We start from the raw sequence: 16,993 nt of genomic DNA, 5'->3' as shown, positions 1-16,993 counted from the left end.
TTAAAGAGCGGAATTGCATGGACAGAACAAGATTATAGCCTATTCTGTATTTAGTGTTTTCTTGTCCACAAATGTGTGGACTAGGCAGGAAAGTACTTTTTTACAATCCAGGTTTGCAACTCTTTCAACTTGTAAAAATATGTCAAATGTTATATTAGCAAACCTTGAAAGACCTTAAAAGATGGCATTTAAGTTTCAGGAGTTATAAGGAATTCAGTCCTCTTGTTTATAATCCGATACTCATCCGATAATTCAGTTAATAGGAATAATCCAAGCCCAGGACTTTCCAAATACTAGACAGACCGAACCCCCCCCCCCCCCCCCCCCCCATGACTCTAAAAATACAACCTGGCTTTGTGTCTTCATGACACAAAGAACAGATGTTAACAGACTGTACACAACACATGGATTTCTAATTTGTAAACTTGATCCAATATATTCTGCCTCGATATTATCTGAAGTGGGGTCCTGAGATTTCCAAGGGACATAGAACACACTCAACATACAGTGGTGCAGCCTTGAATATACAGTATACTGTTAATCTCTCCTATGACCTTCAGCCTGCCTGGTAGGCACTGTGTATTGGGTCGTGGGCCATCCTTTCTGTCAACATCAGTCTCTATCCGAACAAAGCAGAGGGACACTATGACTTGGACCGCAAGCATCAATGAGCACATTGGTCACCTGACAGGAAGAACCAGGGCAGTGGGTGACTATCAAGTTCACATAACAGCTTGTCCCATATCCCCTTACAGTGTCTTTCTATTATTCAAGAGCTTCAATCCACAAACCACACCGGTCCTGCAGGGAGGACACCTGTCTCGTACTCAGTATGAGTCCACCAAAGGAAAGAAAACATGGGCCTTATAGCTGCAAACTCAACTATACCAAATTCAACACCAAATACTTAACAACAAGCCAAAGTATTTGAGCTTGTCATGCTTTCCTAGCAGTGAGAACCTTTTTGCGGATACTAGAATGTTTGCAGCGGCAACAAAGAACTTTGTGAAGCAGGTCGGGGACACAGGGCGTCTGATCCCCGTGCCCAGCTTGAGCGAGGCTGACCGCTACCAGCCCCTTAGCCTGGTCACAAGGAAGAGGAAGAGGCATTTTTGGAAGAAAACGAAATATGCCTCAACCCCATTCTCACTAAAAGACATCCTGGTGGGTGAGAAGGAGATCACAGCAGGTACATAACATTGCATGAAGGGAATTTCATTTAATCTAAAGTGAGACAAAATGATTGCATGTAGTCAATTATAACTTAATGTAAGATTGATAAGGGCAACAAATGCTGTATTGTGTATACTGTATTTGACTGGTTGTCCTAATCTGTGTAACCATATAGGTGTGTCATCCTACCAACTCCTCAACTATGAGGACAAGTCAGACGTATCCCTAAACGGCAGACTTGGAAACCACCTTATGAATGATGTGGGATTCAACATCAGTGGCTCGGACTCTGTGGCAGTCAAAGCCTCCTTTGGGATTGTCACCAAGCATGAAGTGGAGGTGCCAACTTTACTCAGGGAACTCACCTCCAGGTACACACCAGACCGGAAAACTCTGTTTCATTCAAGTGTTGATCCAGTTGGAAGTCATTGCCAAAAGGCATTTGTGTAGACAAGAGGTACTGTTTACACATGGGCCTACTCATTAATAATGATATGCATATACTGTTTCTGACTTTTGCGTTCTGGCTTTTTCTCCATCCCACCATCCTCAGGAAGGTGGATCTGGATCATTGCCTCGTTCGTCAGTCTAAGGAAAGTGGGCGGAGTGTTCTCTGTGTTGTCATGGAAAGTATACGCACCACACGCCAGTGTTCTCTCACCGTCCATGCAGGCATGCGAGGGACTACTATGAGGGTAAACACACACTTACACACACTTACACACACACACTGACACCTGAGATGTGTGTTAGTCAGGGTTAAGTTAAGCGTTGAACGGTTGATCACCTGCTGTCTCACCTACTGCTGTACAACAGTTTCAGATCGACGATGGTCGGAACCCCAAAGGGCGGGACAAGGCCATAGTTATTCCAGCTCACACCACCATAGCATTCAGCATATTTGAGCTTTATGTTCGGATCGATGGTCGACTAGGTAAGTTACACATTAAGGGTTATGTTCATACAATCACACTGTGTCAAAAAACTCACCATTCTCTCTCTCTCTCTCTCTCTCTCTCTCTTTGTTACACACACATGCCTTCTACACTACGTTTACAGACATATGTGTGGCCCCGGATTCAATGGGTGGATTTGAAAAGGAGCAGATCAGAGAACAGCTGGGAGGCTTCATTGGTCGCTTCTCTATGGGACGCCTACGAAGGTTCTTATCCGGAATTGTCTACGGCAACCCCTTCAGAGCAGGTTGGACACATCCAACTTCCTGGCTCCACCTCGCATTTCAATAGCAGAACTACGACTAATCAAAAATATCTGACGAAGCTTTGTTGAGAAACTGACTTCTCATTTACTGCACACAGTATGGGTCGAAAGAGAATTTGGAAAAGTATAAGGTTCAAATCTGCACACTCAGTTTAAACTGAGATTTCTCCAATTCTAATCCCCATAACCCCCTCTTTTGCTGTCTTTTTACTCTTTTTTCAGATGACCGGACATTCGAGGAGCTCACCCAATCAGACACCTACATGGATGACGTGGTGACTGACTACTATGAGAAAGCAGCCAGCATGACAGACCTCTCTACCACCTACCTGAGGGAGAGCTCGCACACCCGTGTCAACCTCCTCAACCATAACATCCCGAAAGGTCCCTGCTCTCTCTGCGGCATGGGACACCAGCGGAGGGAGACGGTCTACGGCTGTCTGGAGTGCTCCACCGGCGGGCAGAAGTACGTCCGGCTCCACGTGGTGCCCTGCTTTGACCTCTGGCACAAAACGCTGAGGTGAAAAGGTCTGGCAAGATCCTTCTGTTAGTCCCTAAGCCCTCTAGTCTCTGTCCTTCATCCACCCTGCGGCAGAGATGAAGGACATCTGCCGGTGGTTGAGGGACCAAAGCCCCTTGGGATCCTGTCAGATTGACTGAACACTTGTGTTTAGCATCACAAGCTTATTTCTGCCGGCTTTAGACTGTCTTTTGGAGGCGGATTTGGGGAATTTGTTACATCTTTGTGATATGAAATCGGTTGAATTATGTTGTGTATTGGATTTTAAATAAAAATACAAATATTGGTTTGTCCCACAATTTAGCACAGGGTGTGAAACTTAAGTATGGTAGGAGTCAAAGCCTGAAATATAACAGTTTGTGTTGGTAGCTGACCTGAACAGCAGTGCTCTCTATGTCCAGTAGATGGCATGAGTGGGCTCACATGGGAAGTCAAGTAACAGACCAAACTTCCTGTCTGGACTGTATGCAATTTACAAATTCAATTCAGAAATTACCTGAGATCTTTGTAGGTCTGCAATGAGCACTGCACTGTTTAATGGCTATACATTCTTTATTTTATTTTAAACATATCAAAACTCTTACACAAAACAACAGAGTGGATTTATTGAAAGAGACATACACACAGGGTTAATAAATAAAGGTTGTTTACATTCAAATGTTGGAAGATATGCGATTAAAAAACGAGTTTTCAATGTTCATTCTACTCAAATGGTTTAAAGGCTCACATTTTAAACCTCCCAGTTTGTCCCATAAGCACTACAAAAACAAGAGACGAGTCATTCCATAAAATGAACAGAACATTTTAAGACAACAGTGCTCGAGTCATTTCGAACTCTTTTGAAATAACTCAACTGTTTTACAACAGCATAAGTTGTGTGTGACCCATACTTTGTGTAACCCATTCACGGTATAATACCCGTACAACGCGTAGTATACGGTAAAACGAGTAGTATACAGTAAAACGCGTAGTATACAGTAAAACGCGTAAAAACTCTACACACATACATACGCAAATACTGTACAAGCAGGGATATTCAGGTGTAGTTTCATTCAGGCATAGTTCAGACATTGGGTCAGCATGGCTGTTCTTCATTCACCAATAGTACAGAGTCACTGGATGAGATCGGTGACAGTGATCCTCTGTGCCATCATTCATCATGATCCATCATGATGGTTCCTAAGTAACCGATGTTCCATTCTCTAAAACAGATAAACACAAACAAAGTCCATTATAAAATAATTGTTTTAGAATATTACATTTCTGCAAGAGCTAGATAATACAAGGTAAAAAATTATGATTCTAAATTATAATGGTATACAGTCCTAGGTAATAAATCTAGTGGTGGCCTGAATCAACCAACAATCATGTTGTCATTAGTAATGCTGTGACTAATTCAACAACACCAACTGTGGTCAAACATACCATTCAAACTAGCATCTTCTTCAGCTCTGCTCGAAGTCATCAGTTTGTCTTCTGAATAAAAACATACACAACACGATTTAAAGGTAAGCTTTTCCCTCTTCACACAGACAAGCAAATCATGGGTTTACTGACAAAATATATAACCTATCTCATTCCGATGTCTTTGGAGGTACTGCCGAGTATGCACCTTTTTTTACCATATTCCAAATTACTTTCATAAGTTAAAATAGGAGTCTCACCAAATGCTTATGGTGTCAACATTTGTAGTAGTCCTACATTTGTATATTGAAGCTCACCTTCTTTTGGCACCTTTGTTACTGCATCCTCAGCAGCTCCAGCTTGGACGTCGTTCTCTGATTGGTTAATCTCCGGGGACTCTTGGTCACCTGCACCAGCACATTCTATACAGTGACTCATATTAGGTTAAATGATGGGTGATGCATATCACATTTTGTAAAACACTTACCAGAGTTTCCCTGTTTTCTCCAAAAGCCTAGAAGGGTCAAGAGATGCATAATTAGACAGACATGGGGTCAGTGTGGTCTAGAAATGGAGCAGACTCACGGGTTGTACCTCTTAAGGCTTGTATTATATAAGACCATTTTAAAAGACCCTAAGACTTCCAAGCACGGTCAATTAAAGAATCGATCGACTCTTACCTGTTTCCCAAGGCATGGATTCTAAGGAACAGTCAAACAAGAGAGTTAGATTTGCTCCTAAATGAGTACTTAGGGAGTTAGATGTTTGTAATCAGAGGAAAAGAAAACATGACAAAAGAAAGAGATAGTATCACCGTACCTGTCTCATAAAACCAAACTCCTGGGAAATACAGAAATACACCATTCAGATTCAAACATTTGAACATGCCAAGTTACAAAAAACAAAAACATTAACTATCTGTCTTCATTAGGAACATAATACATATATATATATATATATATCAAAGAGAACCATATGCAGACCTAGTCTTTTATACTTCAATTAAAAGGTTCCCAGTGACAACTTGAACATGAAACATGAAGATACAAATCCAAATGGTCCTCACCTGATTTACATTTGTGCATGAAAACGAGCACAATGATTGCAGTGATTAATAAAACGAAGATTGAAATACCAATCAGGGTCTTTGCCGTTAGCACTGTAAATAAAAGATAGTAAAGTCATTTTAAATCTATACTTATCTTGGATAGTTACCATCTGCAAATAGTTCAATTTTGGTTCCCTGTAAAACCATGAAACATTCATGGAACACTTCTTTCTACATTTTCATGGTTCCAAAACATGCTTGCTAAAATATGTCTGGAAGGTGTATGGCATACTCTACATGTTTTTAGCCCACGGGCCTCGCCTGAAGGAGTCAGTTCTGTTTTACCTGGAACTGGAGAATACAATGTGTTCCTGTGGGGTGCACTCTCCATCTGGCTCACACTGTTCTCCATCATACAGGTGAATGCTTCAGTATTTTTATTTTCATGTATATGGGTTTTGTCTGAAACTTCGAGTTTCGCTTCATCTGCTTTCCAGGAGTAGGTCACTGTCCCGGCTTCAGCGATGTCTCCCTCACAGGTCAGAGAGCATGAGGTCATGTGTGTGTCACAGATAGAGTTAATTCTGGGTGTAGGGACTTCGTCTGTCAATGGGGAACAGATAAAGCCATTGGTTAGGAGATATATCTATTCCCACCCTCCTTTTCTCTCACAAATGCATGTACTATTATATGCTATGACGTGCCAGTATACTGTTGAAAGACAAAACACACAATTTCTCACTTACTGATCACTGATATTTTAATTGACTTATGTTGTGTGTGATTGAACTCAAAATAGAAAATTCCACTGTCTGATATCCGCACGTCACGAATTGAAATATGTCCAGTGGCAATGTCCAAAGTTGTGCGATTCTTGAATTCACCATACACGGTTGTTTTAAAGAAGGGGTCCCACTCTACCACCTTGTTGGCGTTTAGTTTCCAAAGGATGTGTTGTACAGGCGTATTTATGCCACCTGGAAGCGCAAGCTGGTCGCCAACTTTTAAGTAAATGGTATCTGGAGAGAAATAGATTGCATTAGTAAAGAACCGACGTATAGTAAAACATTGTTGAATAGGCAAATATAAGGTCAATTTATGTTGTGCTCTTAAAACATTCAGCAATTCACGTTTTAATTAAAAAAAAAGTTGACAGGAGTAACGTTCTCTAAAGTAAAAGTCAAAAAGTTTAAACGGTAAAAGTAAAACCATATGTAGGCTATATAACGTCGACAAGTTGATAAGCTAGAAGGCTACGCCCATTGACCCCAATGAATGCTAACGTCAAAAACACTACCATCAGGAATTTAATCAAAATCCGTACTTGTCTTTGATACTGAGAAAGCGCATCAGTAGTAGCTCGAATAAGTAGACTTTCTTGACATTGTAAATGAAGAATTGTCTCTACAGTATGCCTATATCCAGTTTTTGTCCTTCATAGTTTTACTTTTCCTACAGTAATTTAGCCAAGCTGGTCAACAGCGCAGTAGTCTATAACGTATACTTACTTGATTCGGTCGCCTTCACAGTATTTACCAGAACGAGTAACACAAACATCTTTGAGTTCATCCTGACTAATACAGTTTAATTGCGAGAAAGGGAAAACGTGTGTCTTAACGCAAATCAAATGTGACTCGCTAGGACAAAAACGAAAATGAAAGTAGGATGTCAGGCTTGTACGTCATGTCAGTGAATTACGTAGGCTAGGCTAAATGTAAAGCAATGATTTTTTTTTTTTTTTGCCATAGATATCTTTTGAAGGGTTTGGGCCATTTTAATATTACCTTATCAATCAATCAACTTTGTATGCATCTTAGTATGCTGGCCCACTACACCTAATCACCAGAGGCAGTAGAGGTTCTATGATGACGTTTATAAATTCATGAGTGCATTATAAAGTCAAACTGAATCAACTAAATATGTTCAATTTAACAGCTAAACATTTATTTAAATTAGCTACTTTCAGCAAAAATATCAAGTTTCCAGGACGTTGGAACAGTGCAAACAATGATGGTTCAGACAACATTATTTCAACAAAGTCATTAAAACAGGTTCAGCCAAGTCATTCAGCCAAGGTTAAGGAAGTTTCAAGTATTGTGGCTTTCAGCAAAGACATTGTCCTTATTAAGGTAACACAAAAAGTTAAGGCTATTCCACCATTTTCTTATAATGAAAATAGTCATTGTTTCAATGGTTGGTTGAAGGGTCCAAAACTGATTTCATATGAAAATATTATCAATCTCAAATTCTCAAGATCTTCTCATTATAAATTAATCAAAGCCGTCTCCTGTGTTGAATTTGTTTAACACCCAACCCACATTTATAAAAGCTTTAACATGAATACACTTTGGAGGTACTGCTAAGTACAAGTAACCTAACCAGAACAGACAGTACAATGAGGGCCACATCTGGGTCAACGCACAAAAACTATTGTTCATTGAGTGACAACTTTTCACTGGCATGGCAACATCTGTTCATTTCATAGGCCTCCCTGGTCAATACAAAACCATGCAGACTTGAAGGCACATGTGAATGTTGGCAGCAATCGTTAGTTGTTGTGATACACTTCAATGGTTTGTGGCAGAGTCCTGAGCTTGCCTTAGGATCCTCTGCAACTCCTGAATGCAGGGCACAATTATGGAGCTGTGCACTTGTGCCATCTTAAACCTAGAAATCAAGAAAAAAAAGAATGTTTCATGAGCATGTCAAACTTGCATTGCTTGTAGCCTATATCTTGGTATATTCCACAGTTATATTTTCCTTTAAGTCAGACTAGCCAGTTTACCGTCTAAGGAGCTCTGTGGCTCTACTCAGCAGAGGGGGCTGGTGCTGGAGAGCAGTGAGGCAGTGTGCAGCCAACACGCTGAAACACTGCTCCCTCACTGTGTTGTGGCTGCTGGTGTCCCACTGGGGCAACTCGCTCGTGTAGCGCCACCCCACCAGGGCATGCTCTAGGACCGAGTCCCAGTCCTCCCTCTGCAGCAGTGCTCTTCCACCTTCCTGGCATGAAACCTTAGAACAGAAACATTAATTAGACATTCTCGTGGATCAATCTTAAGAAAGACATGAAAGACATGAAGAAAGCAAAGATAATATCTATTACAGAAGGAGTATTAGGCAAAATAGACTGTACAGCGTTGTCTCCGATGAACAACCTTCACTCACCTTAAATGCCACCAAGTGTGGGAAGGCCTTTCTGTAGCAGTGTGCATCTCTGTTTGACTCCAGCCGTGAGTATGGTATTGACCTGTAGACGTTGGCCTTCTTTAGGTGAAGGTCCTCTTGTAAGAGTTTCAAGTCTGAGGTTGGTGTCTGGGCGTGCTGTCTCTGTGACTGATACACAGACAAATGTAGATATTTGAGAATAGTTTGAAAAGCATTTGAACACTATACCTCCAACAATTGAATGTCACACATCTGTTAATTTAAGTAGTAACTCATTGTGAGTTCAATCAGATGAAAGGAGACGGTAGCATCATTATCTTCACCTGTTTAGTGATAAGGGATTTGATGTGCTGCACCAGCTGCTGCTTTGAGAGAAGAGCCTGATTGTCCTCCATCTTGTCACTGTGGTCATCATGGAGACTGAGTGGTCTGATGAGGGTTGTATCTACTGTGCAAAATGAGTTAAATGAATCACAGGCAACTTCTTTGAGTTCTTTTTATTCATTTATTTCTAACATGTAGTTGCCAAGTAATATATTAGGGTGGATATTCAAGATGTTGGCACACAAGGTACAGAATAGACCCCACTGGTCCTGATTTTGAAGGGAAAAACTTGAAGCAAACTTATACATGGTTGTGTTACAGTGTGTCCAATCAATAATGTGAATCCTGACTGAAAACTGGAGGTGGAACTTACACGACTGCCCACGCCTGGAACTGATGTTGAGGTTCCTACTTCTGGTTGTGGCAGACAACGGGTCCAATCGGGAACTCAGAATCTCCATGTAGGACCTTCGTATCCGGGCTACAATACATCGACAAAACGTAAACTTTAACTTTGCATGTTACAAGATTGGTTAATGACAACGCCATATTTATCAGGATGGGTTCGCTATGCAATCAATAAAGAACACCAAAGCGTGGTTTATCAAGTTAGCTAGCGTTAGCTACAGATGCTTGCTAGCCAGCCATCTGCTTGGAGAACAGTGTGATTGTCTATGATTGCGCGCGTGCCAATGAGACGTAGGTTAGCTATATGGAGTTGGCGCGTGGAACATCAACACTTTCTTTACAAATATATAAGAATGTGTTGTCAGCTAGCTAGCAATCTCTAGTTTAGGAAGCTAGACATCAAGCTGTGGTTAGTAGTTAGCAAAGTAGTGTCACATACCTGCAATTTTGGGCTGTGGGGGACAAATTTCCATCAAGGCACGTCTGGGCTGACATATAGCTGCCATTGTACAATACTTATTTAAAAAAAAATATACACTATTTATTTGCCCTTGACCCAAAGTTTCTGTTAGCCTTCGAAAACTAGTTCGGTAGCTAACTATCCTGGTAAAATGAAACAGAGACCCTCGGTGTAACGGTAAATGTTTATAAAAATATAAACACGTAAATTATTAAAAGTGCATTGACAGTCCTAAACTAACTGTTGATAGTCTGCTATACAAACTACATATCTAACTAAGGTAAGCAAATCAGAAAAGTACTCTTCCCGCGTATGCTAAACTCAAATGAAGAAGAGGCGCAACTTGCATGAACAAGAATTTGCCGCGCGGGCGTGGTTTAATTTGGCTTCAACCACCAATTGGTCAACGTCGGCCAGGCGCAAAATGTTAAGGCGATGAACATAAAGGAAACAGAGGAAACGTGAAAAAAAGAAGCTTACTGTTGATTTCCTAAAATGTTATCTGTGCAATCTATAAGGAAAGACATTACTCAATAAAATATATAAAAATAAGCAACGTGTTCGTTTCCAGCATAATACTCCTAGGCTACATGATTAGATAATAAGTCAGTCAACAATAGGAAAACAAAAAGAAGGTATAAAAATCTTTATTGTTAACCATATCAAGATAACCATATGTAACTATTACACTGTATAGACCATCTCTGAGAAGATTACACTCATAATACATCAATAACCAATCATACATCTTTATGTACATTATTGCCAGTGAATGACTCTTTTGCCATGAACTTGGGACATATCTGTACTACAGGATGCACATCAGATAACATCAAAAACGATACAATAAGAACATTATTATTATTTATTATCTACTTACACTAGTATAATGTCACAGTATTTGATCTGCAATTTGCAGTAACAGGTCTACATCATCAGATCAGTGTGAAAATATATTTTCTTTGTCATATATGGGTTAGTGTTCACACAACGGTAAGTAGAACTGTGTCTGTGCACACCAGAAAATAAAGTTCCTTGCCAGCTTTAGTGTTGTTGCACAGGTAGGATAGCCAATGTATTAAAAGGTTGTCAAGACACCCTTTCAAAATACATTTAGATGGAACCAGAATCAGAAATGTCATATTTTTGTGGGGCGGTTGATCATATTGAGGTTGTTTGCTGGACTTGTGTGTTGGTCTTTCCCTGTGGCCAGAGGAAGAGGCAGGCCTTTGCTCTGACCTGGATTGACCACACTGTTTGTCCCTTTAGGCATACTGTAGCTTTTGGGTTTAGGGATCCTTGTTGGGCCTGGACGTCGGAATGCTTCTATAGGTATCTGTGAGAAGAGATAGAAATAAAAAAGTTCACAACAAATATGTAGTTTACTCTCTGATTCAACTATTTCTGAATTATGCAGGTCCCAAACCATTCAAAACCAACGGTACAAACATCCAAATTCTCACCTAAAATACCTTTGACCACTAGATGGTGCCAAATTATATGTTTTTGAGTGCCTCTGCTGTGTTTCCAAAATGACACCGAGTTTTCATGTAATTATTAAGCGGACATAATGTATAGTGAGAATACATATAATATAATCTGTGCTTTTGGTCTGGTTATCTAAACTCAAAGTCAATGGAATGAGTTTCACCAAACAATAGCAATAAGAGTAAGAGGGGATCTAAAAAGACAACACGGAGTTAGTGTATATTTGGATGTTTCTGTGATGTGGTGTCAAACCATTAACATTGTTTGGATTGCTTTTCTGTTTCCTGGAGAATCAGCTCCTTAACTGTCGTATAATGTAATGTTGGTATCTGCAAAATTCTTAAAATGTAAATAGATATATTTCTCAGTGTTGCCACATGGTGAATTCACATACTAGTCATCATTGCTCTGAGAATATGTGCTTGTATGTTTTGTGGTCTTTAGGAACAATTGATCACTATTCATCAAAGATCTCCTTTGTGAATCCCACACCTATGCGGTAACATCTAAGCTGTTGAAGAATTCAAGGATAAGGTCAGTTTGGTGTGGTTGCTTATGAGGATGAAAATCATTATTTGTACGATGGACAGTACTGTGAACCTAATGGGGTCATACATCTGAAACATGGTTTTGGGCAGAGCCTAATCCCTTTAGTAAAGGCAGTTGACCAAGAAATCTCTACAGAGGTCATGTCAAGGAGGCCGTGATGTTGATGTTACACTGGTGACCCATAATTAAATGTCTCTTATTGAATCCCAGGAGGAGGATAGAGTCAGGGTTTGCACTTCTTATGCCAGGGACCAGCATGTGTTCTGCAATACTGGCACAGCTCTCACCATGGCAACCAAACACAGGATTTGTTTGGGGGCCCTTGGATTGGAGTGGTAAAGAGGCACTTTGAACTCAAGTCAAACTTCCCAGGATACTATCTTTTTAACATGGAACTTTGTTTAAAATTGGCCATGTCACTTGACTGGTTTGCTGTTTTCTTATTATGTAAAACACTTCTGTATGTTGAGGTGTGTACATCACCCGGGTTGCTTTGATAAGGGTTAAGTTTCGAAAACTGACCCTGGAAATTGGTCCCCCGAAGAAGTAGAAGGTGATTTAGCCTAAATAGTTTGGTTTGATTTGAGTACAATATTGTATTATTTTAACTACATCTCCATTGTTGCCTTTTTCAGTAGAAGTCAGCCTACAGTGATCATAAATGAGGCATTTGGGGATGTTCAAGGACAAAGAACAATGTCTTTTTTTACTCACAGCTGTTCCAATCCCCATGAATGAATAGCAACTTGTTTGGCAGGCAACTTATTCTTGGACTTGGTCGTTTTGTGTGCCTATGTGTGTATGAGCCAATGCAGTGCAATTTAAATTCTGTCTCTGATCTCATGAATACCAACAGCGGAAGCTTAAGGATTCTAATGATTTTCCTTGCACTTTGCTGAGTTGCAAATTGCCCGTGTCCAGTATGCATGCAACATCAAGCTAGCATATAGTGATACATACATACTTTAACATACAGTGAGCCTATCATCTATCCAAGATGTGAGGTACACCCGTATGTGTGTTGTATAACCAATTTTTCTGAGTAAAGGTTCAATGGCCTCAAATACGCAAAAAACAACAAGTTCAAATATGTGAAATGTTGAAGCAGTGTCGTGTGCTGAATTGCTTTGACTTCAACCCTCTGCAATCAAATTATTGAATAATTAGAAAAATCTGAAAAATAAGTAAGCCTTTTCTGGAAAATTTTGGAAAAGCCATCAAGTACACTTATGGAAGACTTACAGTTAAAATATGTCAGAACCAAGCGAACTTTCCATTGTATCATTAAATAGGACTTCAGATTCACTCATGCTAGTCTTTACTCTCAATAACTGGGTTTCTGTGTTTTGGATGGTGGGAGTAACTATGACATCAGCCTATGAATTTAACCCAACCAAGCAAACACATGTCAGAATCCCTTTTTTTCTTTCCTAGTCTTTTTATGTAAACGCTTCACGTTGTGAACATGGGGGTTCCTCCAGGATCCTGTCTGGTTCAGATACTTAAAAAAATGTAATGAAATGAACTATTGACTGTCACTTTGTCTTAGCTTTCATTGGCACAATACCATTTCAACATTTCAATAAAAATGTACATGCATTGCTTGCAATAAAATCCAATCTGAATATAGATTTTATTCTGGTTCTGTAAACCAGATCATTATCTTTAAACTCCATCATTCATCATGCGTTGTTTTGCACAATTTTGAGTGAGTAAATAAGATATGCAGGCATGGATGAAAAAACTAAAACATATGACAATTTTTGGCACACTTTAATTTTAGAAAAGAAATAAACTTTGACAAATGCAAGTTGTGTAATATGAAGTATAAACAGAATTAAAAGGGTACATCCGTGAATAGTCTTGTTACATGGCAATTCACCATTGAGTGAATACAGTAAGTGCACACAAGAGTTAAACTTAAGTTTCTAGTGCTTTCAAAGTGTTAATTTTTACGGGATGAAATAAGACTTCATGCATGCAAACATCTTTCCAAACAGAATCAAACAAACTAACAAACCAAATAGAACCAAACACATTTACAACTACGACTGATAGAATGGAGAAATTAAAAAATGGATCAGGTTCAAAACAACATCAAACTAAAAAGGTGGATGGGTCGATGAGTGTTGGTGGTGGGTATGATGGGATTTGTTTTGGGGGTGGGGGGCAGTAAGGTATCAGTTATATGCATTACTTACTGTAATATGTGAAGGTCTTTGGATTGGGTTGGAGGTGGGTTTTATAGTGATACTACTAGTGATTTTGCTGTTGCTTTTTGTAGGTGTGCCATTGGACAGTGGAGTTCTTGGCTCCTGCCCAGGTGTATAGCAAGGACTGACAGGCTGGGATGGACTGTTGATACTCTGAATGAAGGGGCTTCCTAAATGTATGTGAATTTTGTTGTCTTCTGTTGTGATGACCTTCGGGCCTGTGCTGTTTGACCTCTGAACCTGCCAGCTGCTCTGCCTCTCTGGTGTCACCCGAAACACGGCATGACCCCCAACAACCTCTACCGGCTCAGTTGACAAGGATCGGTCAGGGGTGCCGGTAGTGACGGACACAATCTGGATGGGTGACATCGCTCGGTCCGGAGTCACAGAGCCAGAAGAGTCTGGAGTCATGGCCCTTGAATAGGCAGCCATAGTGAAAGGTGACACAGCCCTGTCCGGAGTGCAGATGCCCTCAGATGATGACGGCGAACCTTTAGATTTTGCTGGTGGAGAAATGGATGCATTCTGTATAATGGTGATTCTCGGTTTAGGCGGACCTCCACTTGTGGGTATGACTGCAGTGCTGGTGAATGATTGGGTGTTTTCTGTAGTGGGACTGGTGATCTCAAGCATGGCTGTGTTGTGGCCATGATCTGGAGTCACCTTGATGTGCAATGGCTGCCCAGGACTGTGTGTCAAAACCAAATCTTGCTGAACATGGTTTCCATTCAGTCTGGGTTGCACTTTGCCATTGACCAGTTGGGGGCTCTCTTTGCTCTTAAGTAAAGGGACTCTGGCTCTTCTCATGTTGTTGTTCAGGTTATTGACATTGTTGATGAGGGACGGGTTACACTTTGTGAGGGGAAGTTCGTTATTGTAATTTGGATCTTCCTCTGGATCACTCTCCTCGTACAGTTTTCCATTCACCACAGCACGTTCCAGTGGTGCGACGCTCTTGGAGTTGGCTGGCAGATGGTCAGCTGGGTCAGTCTGGACTTCCTTCGTAGACATATGCAGGTCAGAGAAGCGCCGCCCATTCATGCCAGGACGAAGACTCTTGCTGAACCGTCTGTATCTCTCCAGCTCTCTAGTGAGGGTCTCCATCTCTCGAGCTAATTCCTTGTTCCGAACCTCTTGCTGGGTGAGTTTCCTCTGCAAAGTCGAGTGATCATTTTTCATGTGACAGATGGATTCCTCTGTTCCCATGTATTCATGGATTTTCTCTTTTAGGGCTGCCACTTCTCTGGTAAGATGACTAGATTTTGCTTCCTCTTCTTTCAGACGCTTGTATAGGACATGCTCTTGGTTGGATTCTTTCTTTTCTGCCAGTTGGTACTTTGAGAGTTCATTCCTGGATATTTCCAACTCCTCCATCAAGGACATGGCTCTCTCGTGTTCATTAGAGTATCTCTTTTCCAGGGATTCAAACTCGTCCTCTGTCTTCAACAGGTCATCCTCCACCACCTTCATGTCTTTTAATTTGCGTCTCAGTCGTTCGACTTCCTGTGTTAAGTCCTTGACTTTGTTGTCCTCTTGTTGAAAACGATTGGCAGTTGGTGCCTTGATTTGTTCTTCTTTAGCCTTACTCCTTAAGAATTCCCTTTCCACCGCCTCCAGTGATTGCAGCCTCTTTTTCATCATGCTGACTTTGGACTGCAGATCATTGCTCTTTTCCTCCTCGGCTTTGAGTTGAGCCTGGAGTTCATCTCTGTCCTTGGTGGCACTGCACATTCTCTCTTCCAGATCAGCCTTTGACCTCAGTGCTTTCTTGCTCTCTTCAATTAGTTTTTCTGTGACGGTGGTAACTTTGTCCTGCTCGGCTTGCAGTTTGCCTGTGCTGTTGTGGACCTTATCCTCCATCTGTTTGAGCTTCTCAGTCATGGTCTTTCTCTCATCCACAAGCATAACAGTCAGTGTCTTCAATTTGGTGAGATCTTCCTTCAGAGTAAGTTCTGTCTTCTCCAGCTGACTCTCAACAGACTCCAGTTCTTTGACTTTTACTTTCAGGGCATCAAGCTCACTGGACAGAAGCTTGGACACGGTCTTCTCCTTATCCAGATTACACTTCAGCGAACAGCACTCTTGTTTGCTTTTGCCAAACGCGTCCTCTAGTTTTTCCAGATCCATAATCCTCTGGTTGAGCTTGTCCACCTCTGCTTTTAGGCTTCTACTCTGACTGCTTTCCTTCTCCAGTTTCTTGTTGAGGTCTCTGCACTGATCCTCCATCCTGATCAACTCCTCATCCTTCCCCTCCATCTCCAGGACCCTTTTCTGTAACTCCTCCACCTCAGACATGAGGCTGGAGTTGCCGCACTCCCCACGACTGATTTTGTCCCTCAGCTCCTGGAGCTCATCCTCAGACCTTCGCAGAGTCTTGTTGGTCTCCTCTAACTCGTCCAGCTGCCTGCTGAGTGTGGACAGCTTCTGTCGGAGCTGCCGGCTCTGAGCATCCTCATTGGTCAGTTTGGCAGTCATGGCTTCCTGTTCCTGGTGGTGGCGACTGGCTTGGTCGCGTAGCTCTGTCTCTAAGCGAAATACTTTGTTCTCCTCCTCCTGCAGTCTGACATTAGCAGAGCTCACCTCTTCCTGAGCTTGGGAAGTTGTGGTGGTTAGCTCCTGGACCTTAGTTGTCTGCTGAGTTAGTTGTTCTGTAAGACGCTGCTGCTCATCCACAACCATCAACGCAAATGACTTCAGTTTGGTCAACTCTTCCTTCAGGCTGCTGACCTTCTTGTTGCTCTCTTCTTCCTTTCTTATCTGATAAGCCTTCTCCTGGTCAATTAGTAGCTTCAGTCTGGAAAAACAAAACACAAGAGAAAGTTAAGATAAAGAATGAACTTCTCTACAACAGTATTAAGTCAGATATAAATGCAAAAAATGTGTTTAACATATTTATTGATAGAAGGGAATTTGGATACAATGTCATAAATACAAATCCACATTTGTATTTAAACAATGGACAGCAGAGCTATGGCTGAATGGTAATGATGAATCAATAGTTTGAAAACCATATAGACTTG

The 16,993-nt window shown here is 41.1% G+C and overlaps 4 protein-coding genes across 8 annotated transcripts in view; 1 reads left to right on the top strand and 3 right to left on the bottom strand.

Moving 5' to 3' along the window:
* Positions 1–855: 855 nt before the first annotated feature.
* On the top strand, positions 856–3,389 carry pjvk (pejvakin). The gene is made up of 6 exons (XM_047031417.1): positions 856–1,189; positions 1,349–1,544; positions 1,727–1,868; positions 1,990–2,107; positions 2,233–2,376; positions 2,617–3,389. The coding sequence occupies exons 1-6, from the start codon at positions 979–981 to the stop codon at positions 2,916–2,918; spliced, it is 1,113 nt and encodes a 370-aa protein (XP_046887373.1). The 5' UTR covers positions 856–978; the 3' UTR covers positions 2,919–3,389.
* A 58-nt stretch (positions 3,390–3,447) lies between these two features.
* LOC124474950 lies at positions 3,448–7,034 on the bottom strand. Of its 2 annotated transcripts, none has more exons than XM_047031418.1 (10): positions 6,875–7,034; positions 6,113–6,385; positions 5,712–5,969; positions 5,385–5,477; positions 5,138–5,158; positions 4,999–5,019; positions 4,806–4,832; positions 4,636–4,740; positions 4,340–4,390; positions 3,448–4,116 (listed from the first exon to the last, which is right to left on the bottom strand). In XM_047031418.1, the coding sequence occupies exons 1-10, from the start codon at positions 6,933–6,935 to the stop codon at positions 4,094–4,096; spliced, it is 933 nt and encodes a 310-aa protein (XP_046887374.1). In that variant the 5' UTR covers positions 6,936–7,034; the 3' UTR covers positions 3,448–4,093. The 2 variants fall into 2 exon arrangements, with proteins under 2 accessions (XP_046887374.1, XP_046887375.1); XM_047031419.1 differs by having other exon boundaries at positions 4,636–4,725.
* A 197-nt stretch (positions 7,035–7,231) lies between these two features.
* Positions 7,232–10,042, bottom strand: LOC124474671. Of its 2 annotated transcripts, none has more exons than XM_047031037.1 (6): positions 9,703–10,042; positions 9,229–9,336; positions 8,855–8,976; positions 8,532–8,699; positions 8,152–8,378; positions 7,232–8,033 (listed from the first exon to the last, which is right to left on the bottom strand). In XM_047031037.1, exons 1-6 carry the CDS (start codon positions 9,767–9,769, stop codon positions 7,934–7,936), a joined length of 792 nt encoding a protein of 263 aa, XP_046886993.1. In that variant the 5' UTR covers positions 9,770–10,042; the 3' UTR covers positions 7,232–7,933. The 2 variants fall into 2 exon arrangements, with proteins under 2 accessions (XP_046886993.1, XP_046886992.1); XM_047031036.1 differs by having other exon boundaries at positions 7,233–8,033; positions 8,855–8,979.
* A 433-nt stretch (positions 10,043–10,475) lies between these two features.
* filip1l (filamin A interacting protein 1-like) overlaps positions 10,476–16,993 on the bottom strand; it is a 40,502-nt gene continuing 33,984 nt past the window's right edge. For 2 of the 3 annotated variants that reach the window (XM_047030918.1, XM_047030919.1), the window contains one exon: positions 13,515–16,767. In XM_047030918.1, the coding sequence (XP_046886874.1) occupies positions 13,941–16,767 (2,827 nt within the window). In that variant the 3' untranslated portion in view covers positions 13,515–13,940. Of the gene's footprint in view, positions 11,060–13,514; positions 16,768–16,993 lie in introns of those variants that run through there. The other variant, XM_047030920.1, reaches the window with a different exon arrangement.

Source organism: Hypomesus transpacificus, chromosome 12 (assembly GCF_021917145.1).
Source record: "Hypomesus transpacificus isolate Combined female chromosome 12, fHypTra1, whole genome shotgun sequence".
In the NCBI taxonomy this organism is placed as follows: Eukaryota; Metazoa; Chordata; class Actinopteri; order Osmeriformes; family Osmeridae; genus Hypomesus; species Hypomesus transpacificus.
The sequence above is the reverse complement of the archived record's forward strand: the minus strand, read 5'-3'. Positions and strand labels throughout refer to the sequence as shown.

Excerpts from the sequence above, each read along its gene's own strand:
- pjvk (XM_047031417.1), top strand. The coding sequence starts at position 979 with ATGTTTGCAGCGGCAACAAAGAACTTTGTGAAGCAGGTCGGGGACACA. Across the intron at positions 1,869-1,989 it reads TGCGAGGGACTACTATGAGG|TTTCAGATCGACGATGGTCG; the intron begins GTAAACACACAC and ends GCTGTACAACAG. Across the intron at positions 2,108-2,232 it reads TCGGATCGATGGTCGACTAG|ACATATGTGTGGCCCCGGAT; the intron begins GTAAGTTACACA and ends CTACGTTTACAG.
- LOC124474950 (XM_047031418.1), bottom strand. The coding sequence starts at position 6,935 with ATGAACTCAAAGATGTTTGTGTTACTCGTTCTGGTAAATACTGTGAAG. Across the intron at positions 4,741-4,805 it reads GAGAAAACAGGGAAACTCTG|AATGTGCTGGTGCAGGTGAC; the intron begins GTAAGTGTTTTA and ends GTCACTGTATAG. Across the intron at positions 4,391-4,635 it reads AACAAAGGTGCCAAAAGAAG|AAGACAAACTGATGACTTCG; the intron begins GTGAGCTTCAAT and ends GTTTTTATTCAG.
- LOC124474671 (XM_047031036.1), bottom strand. The coding sequence starts at position 9,769 with ATGGCAGCTATATGTCAGCCCAGACGTGCCTTGATGGAAATTTGTCCC. Across the intron at positions 8,980-9,228 it reads TTCCAGGCGTGGGCAGTCGT|TAGATACAACCCTCATCAGA; the intron begins GTAAGTTCCACC and ends CATTTTGCACAG. Across the intron at positions 8,034-8,151 it reads GCCACAGAGCTCCTTAGACG|GTTTAAGATGGCACAAGTGC; the intron begins GTAAACTGGCTA and ends CTTGATTTCTAG.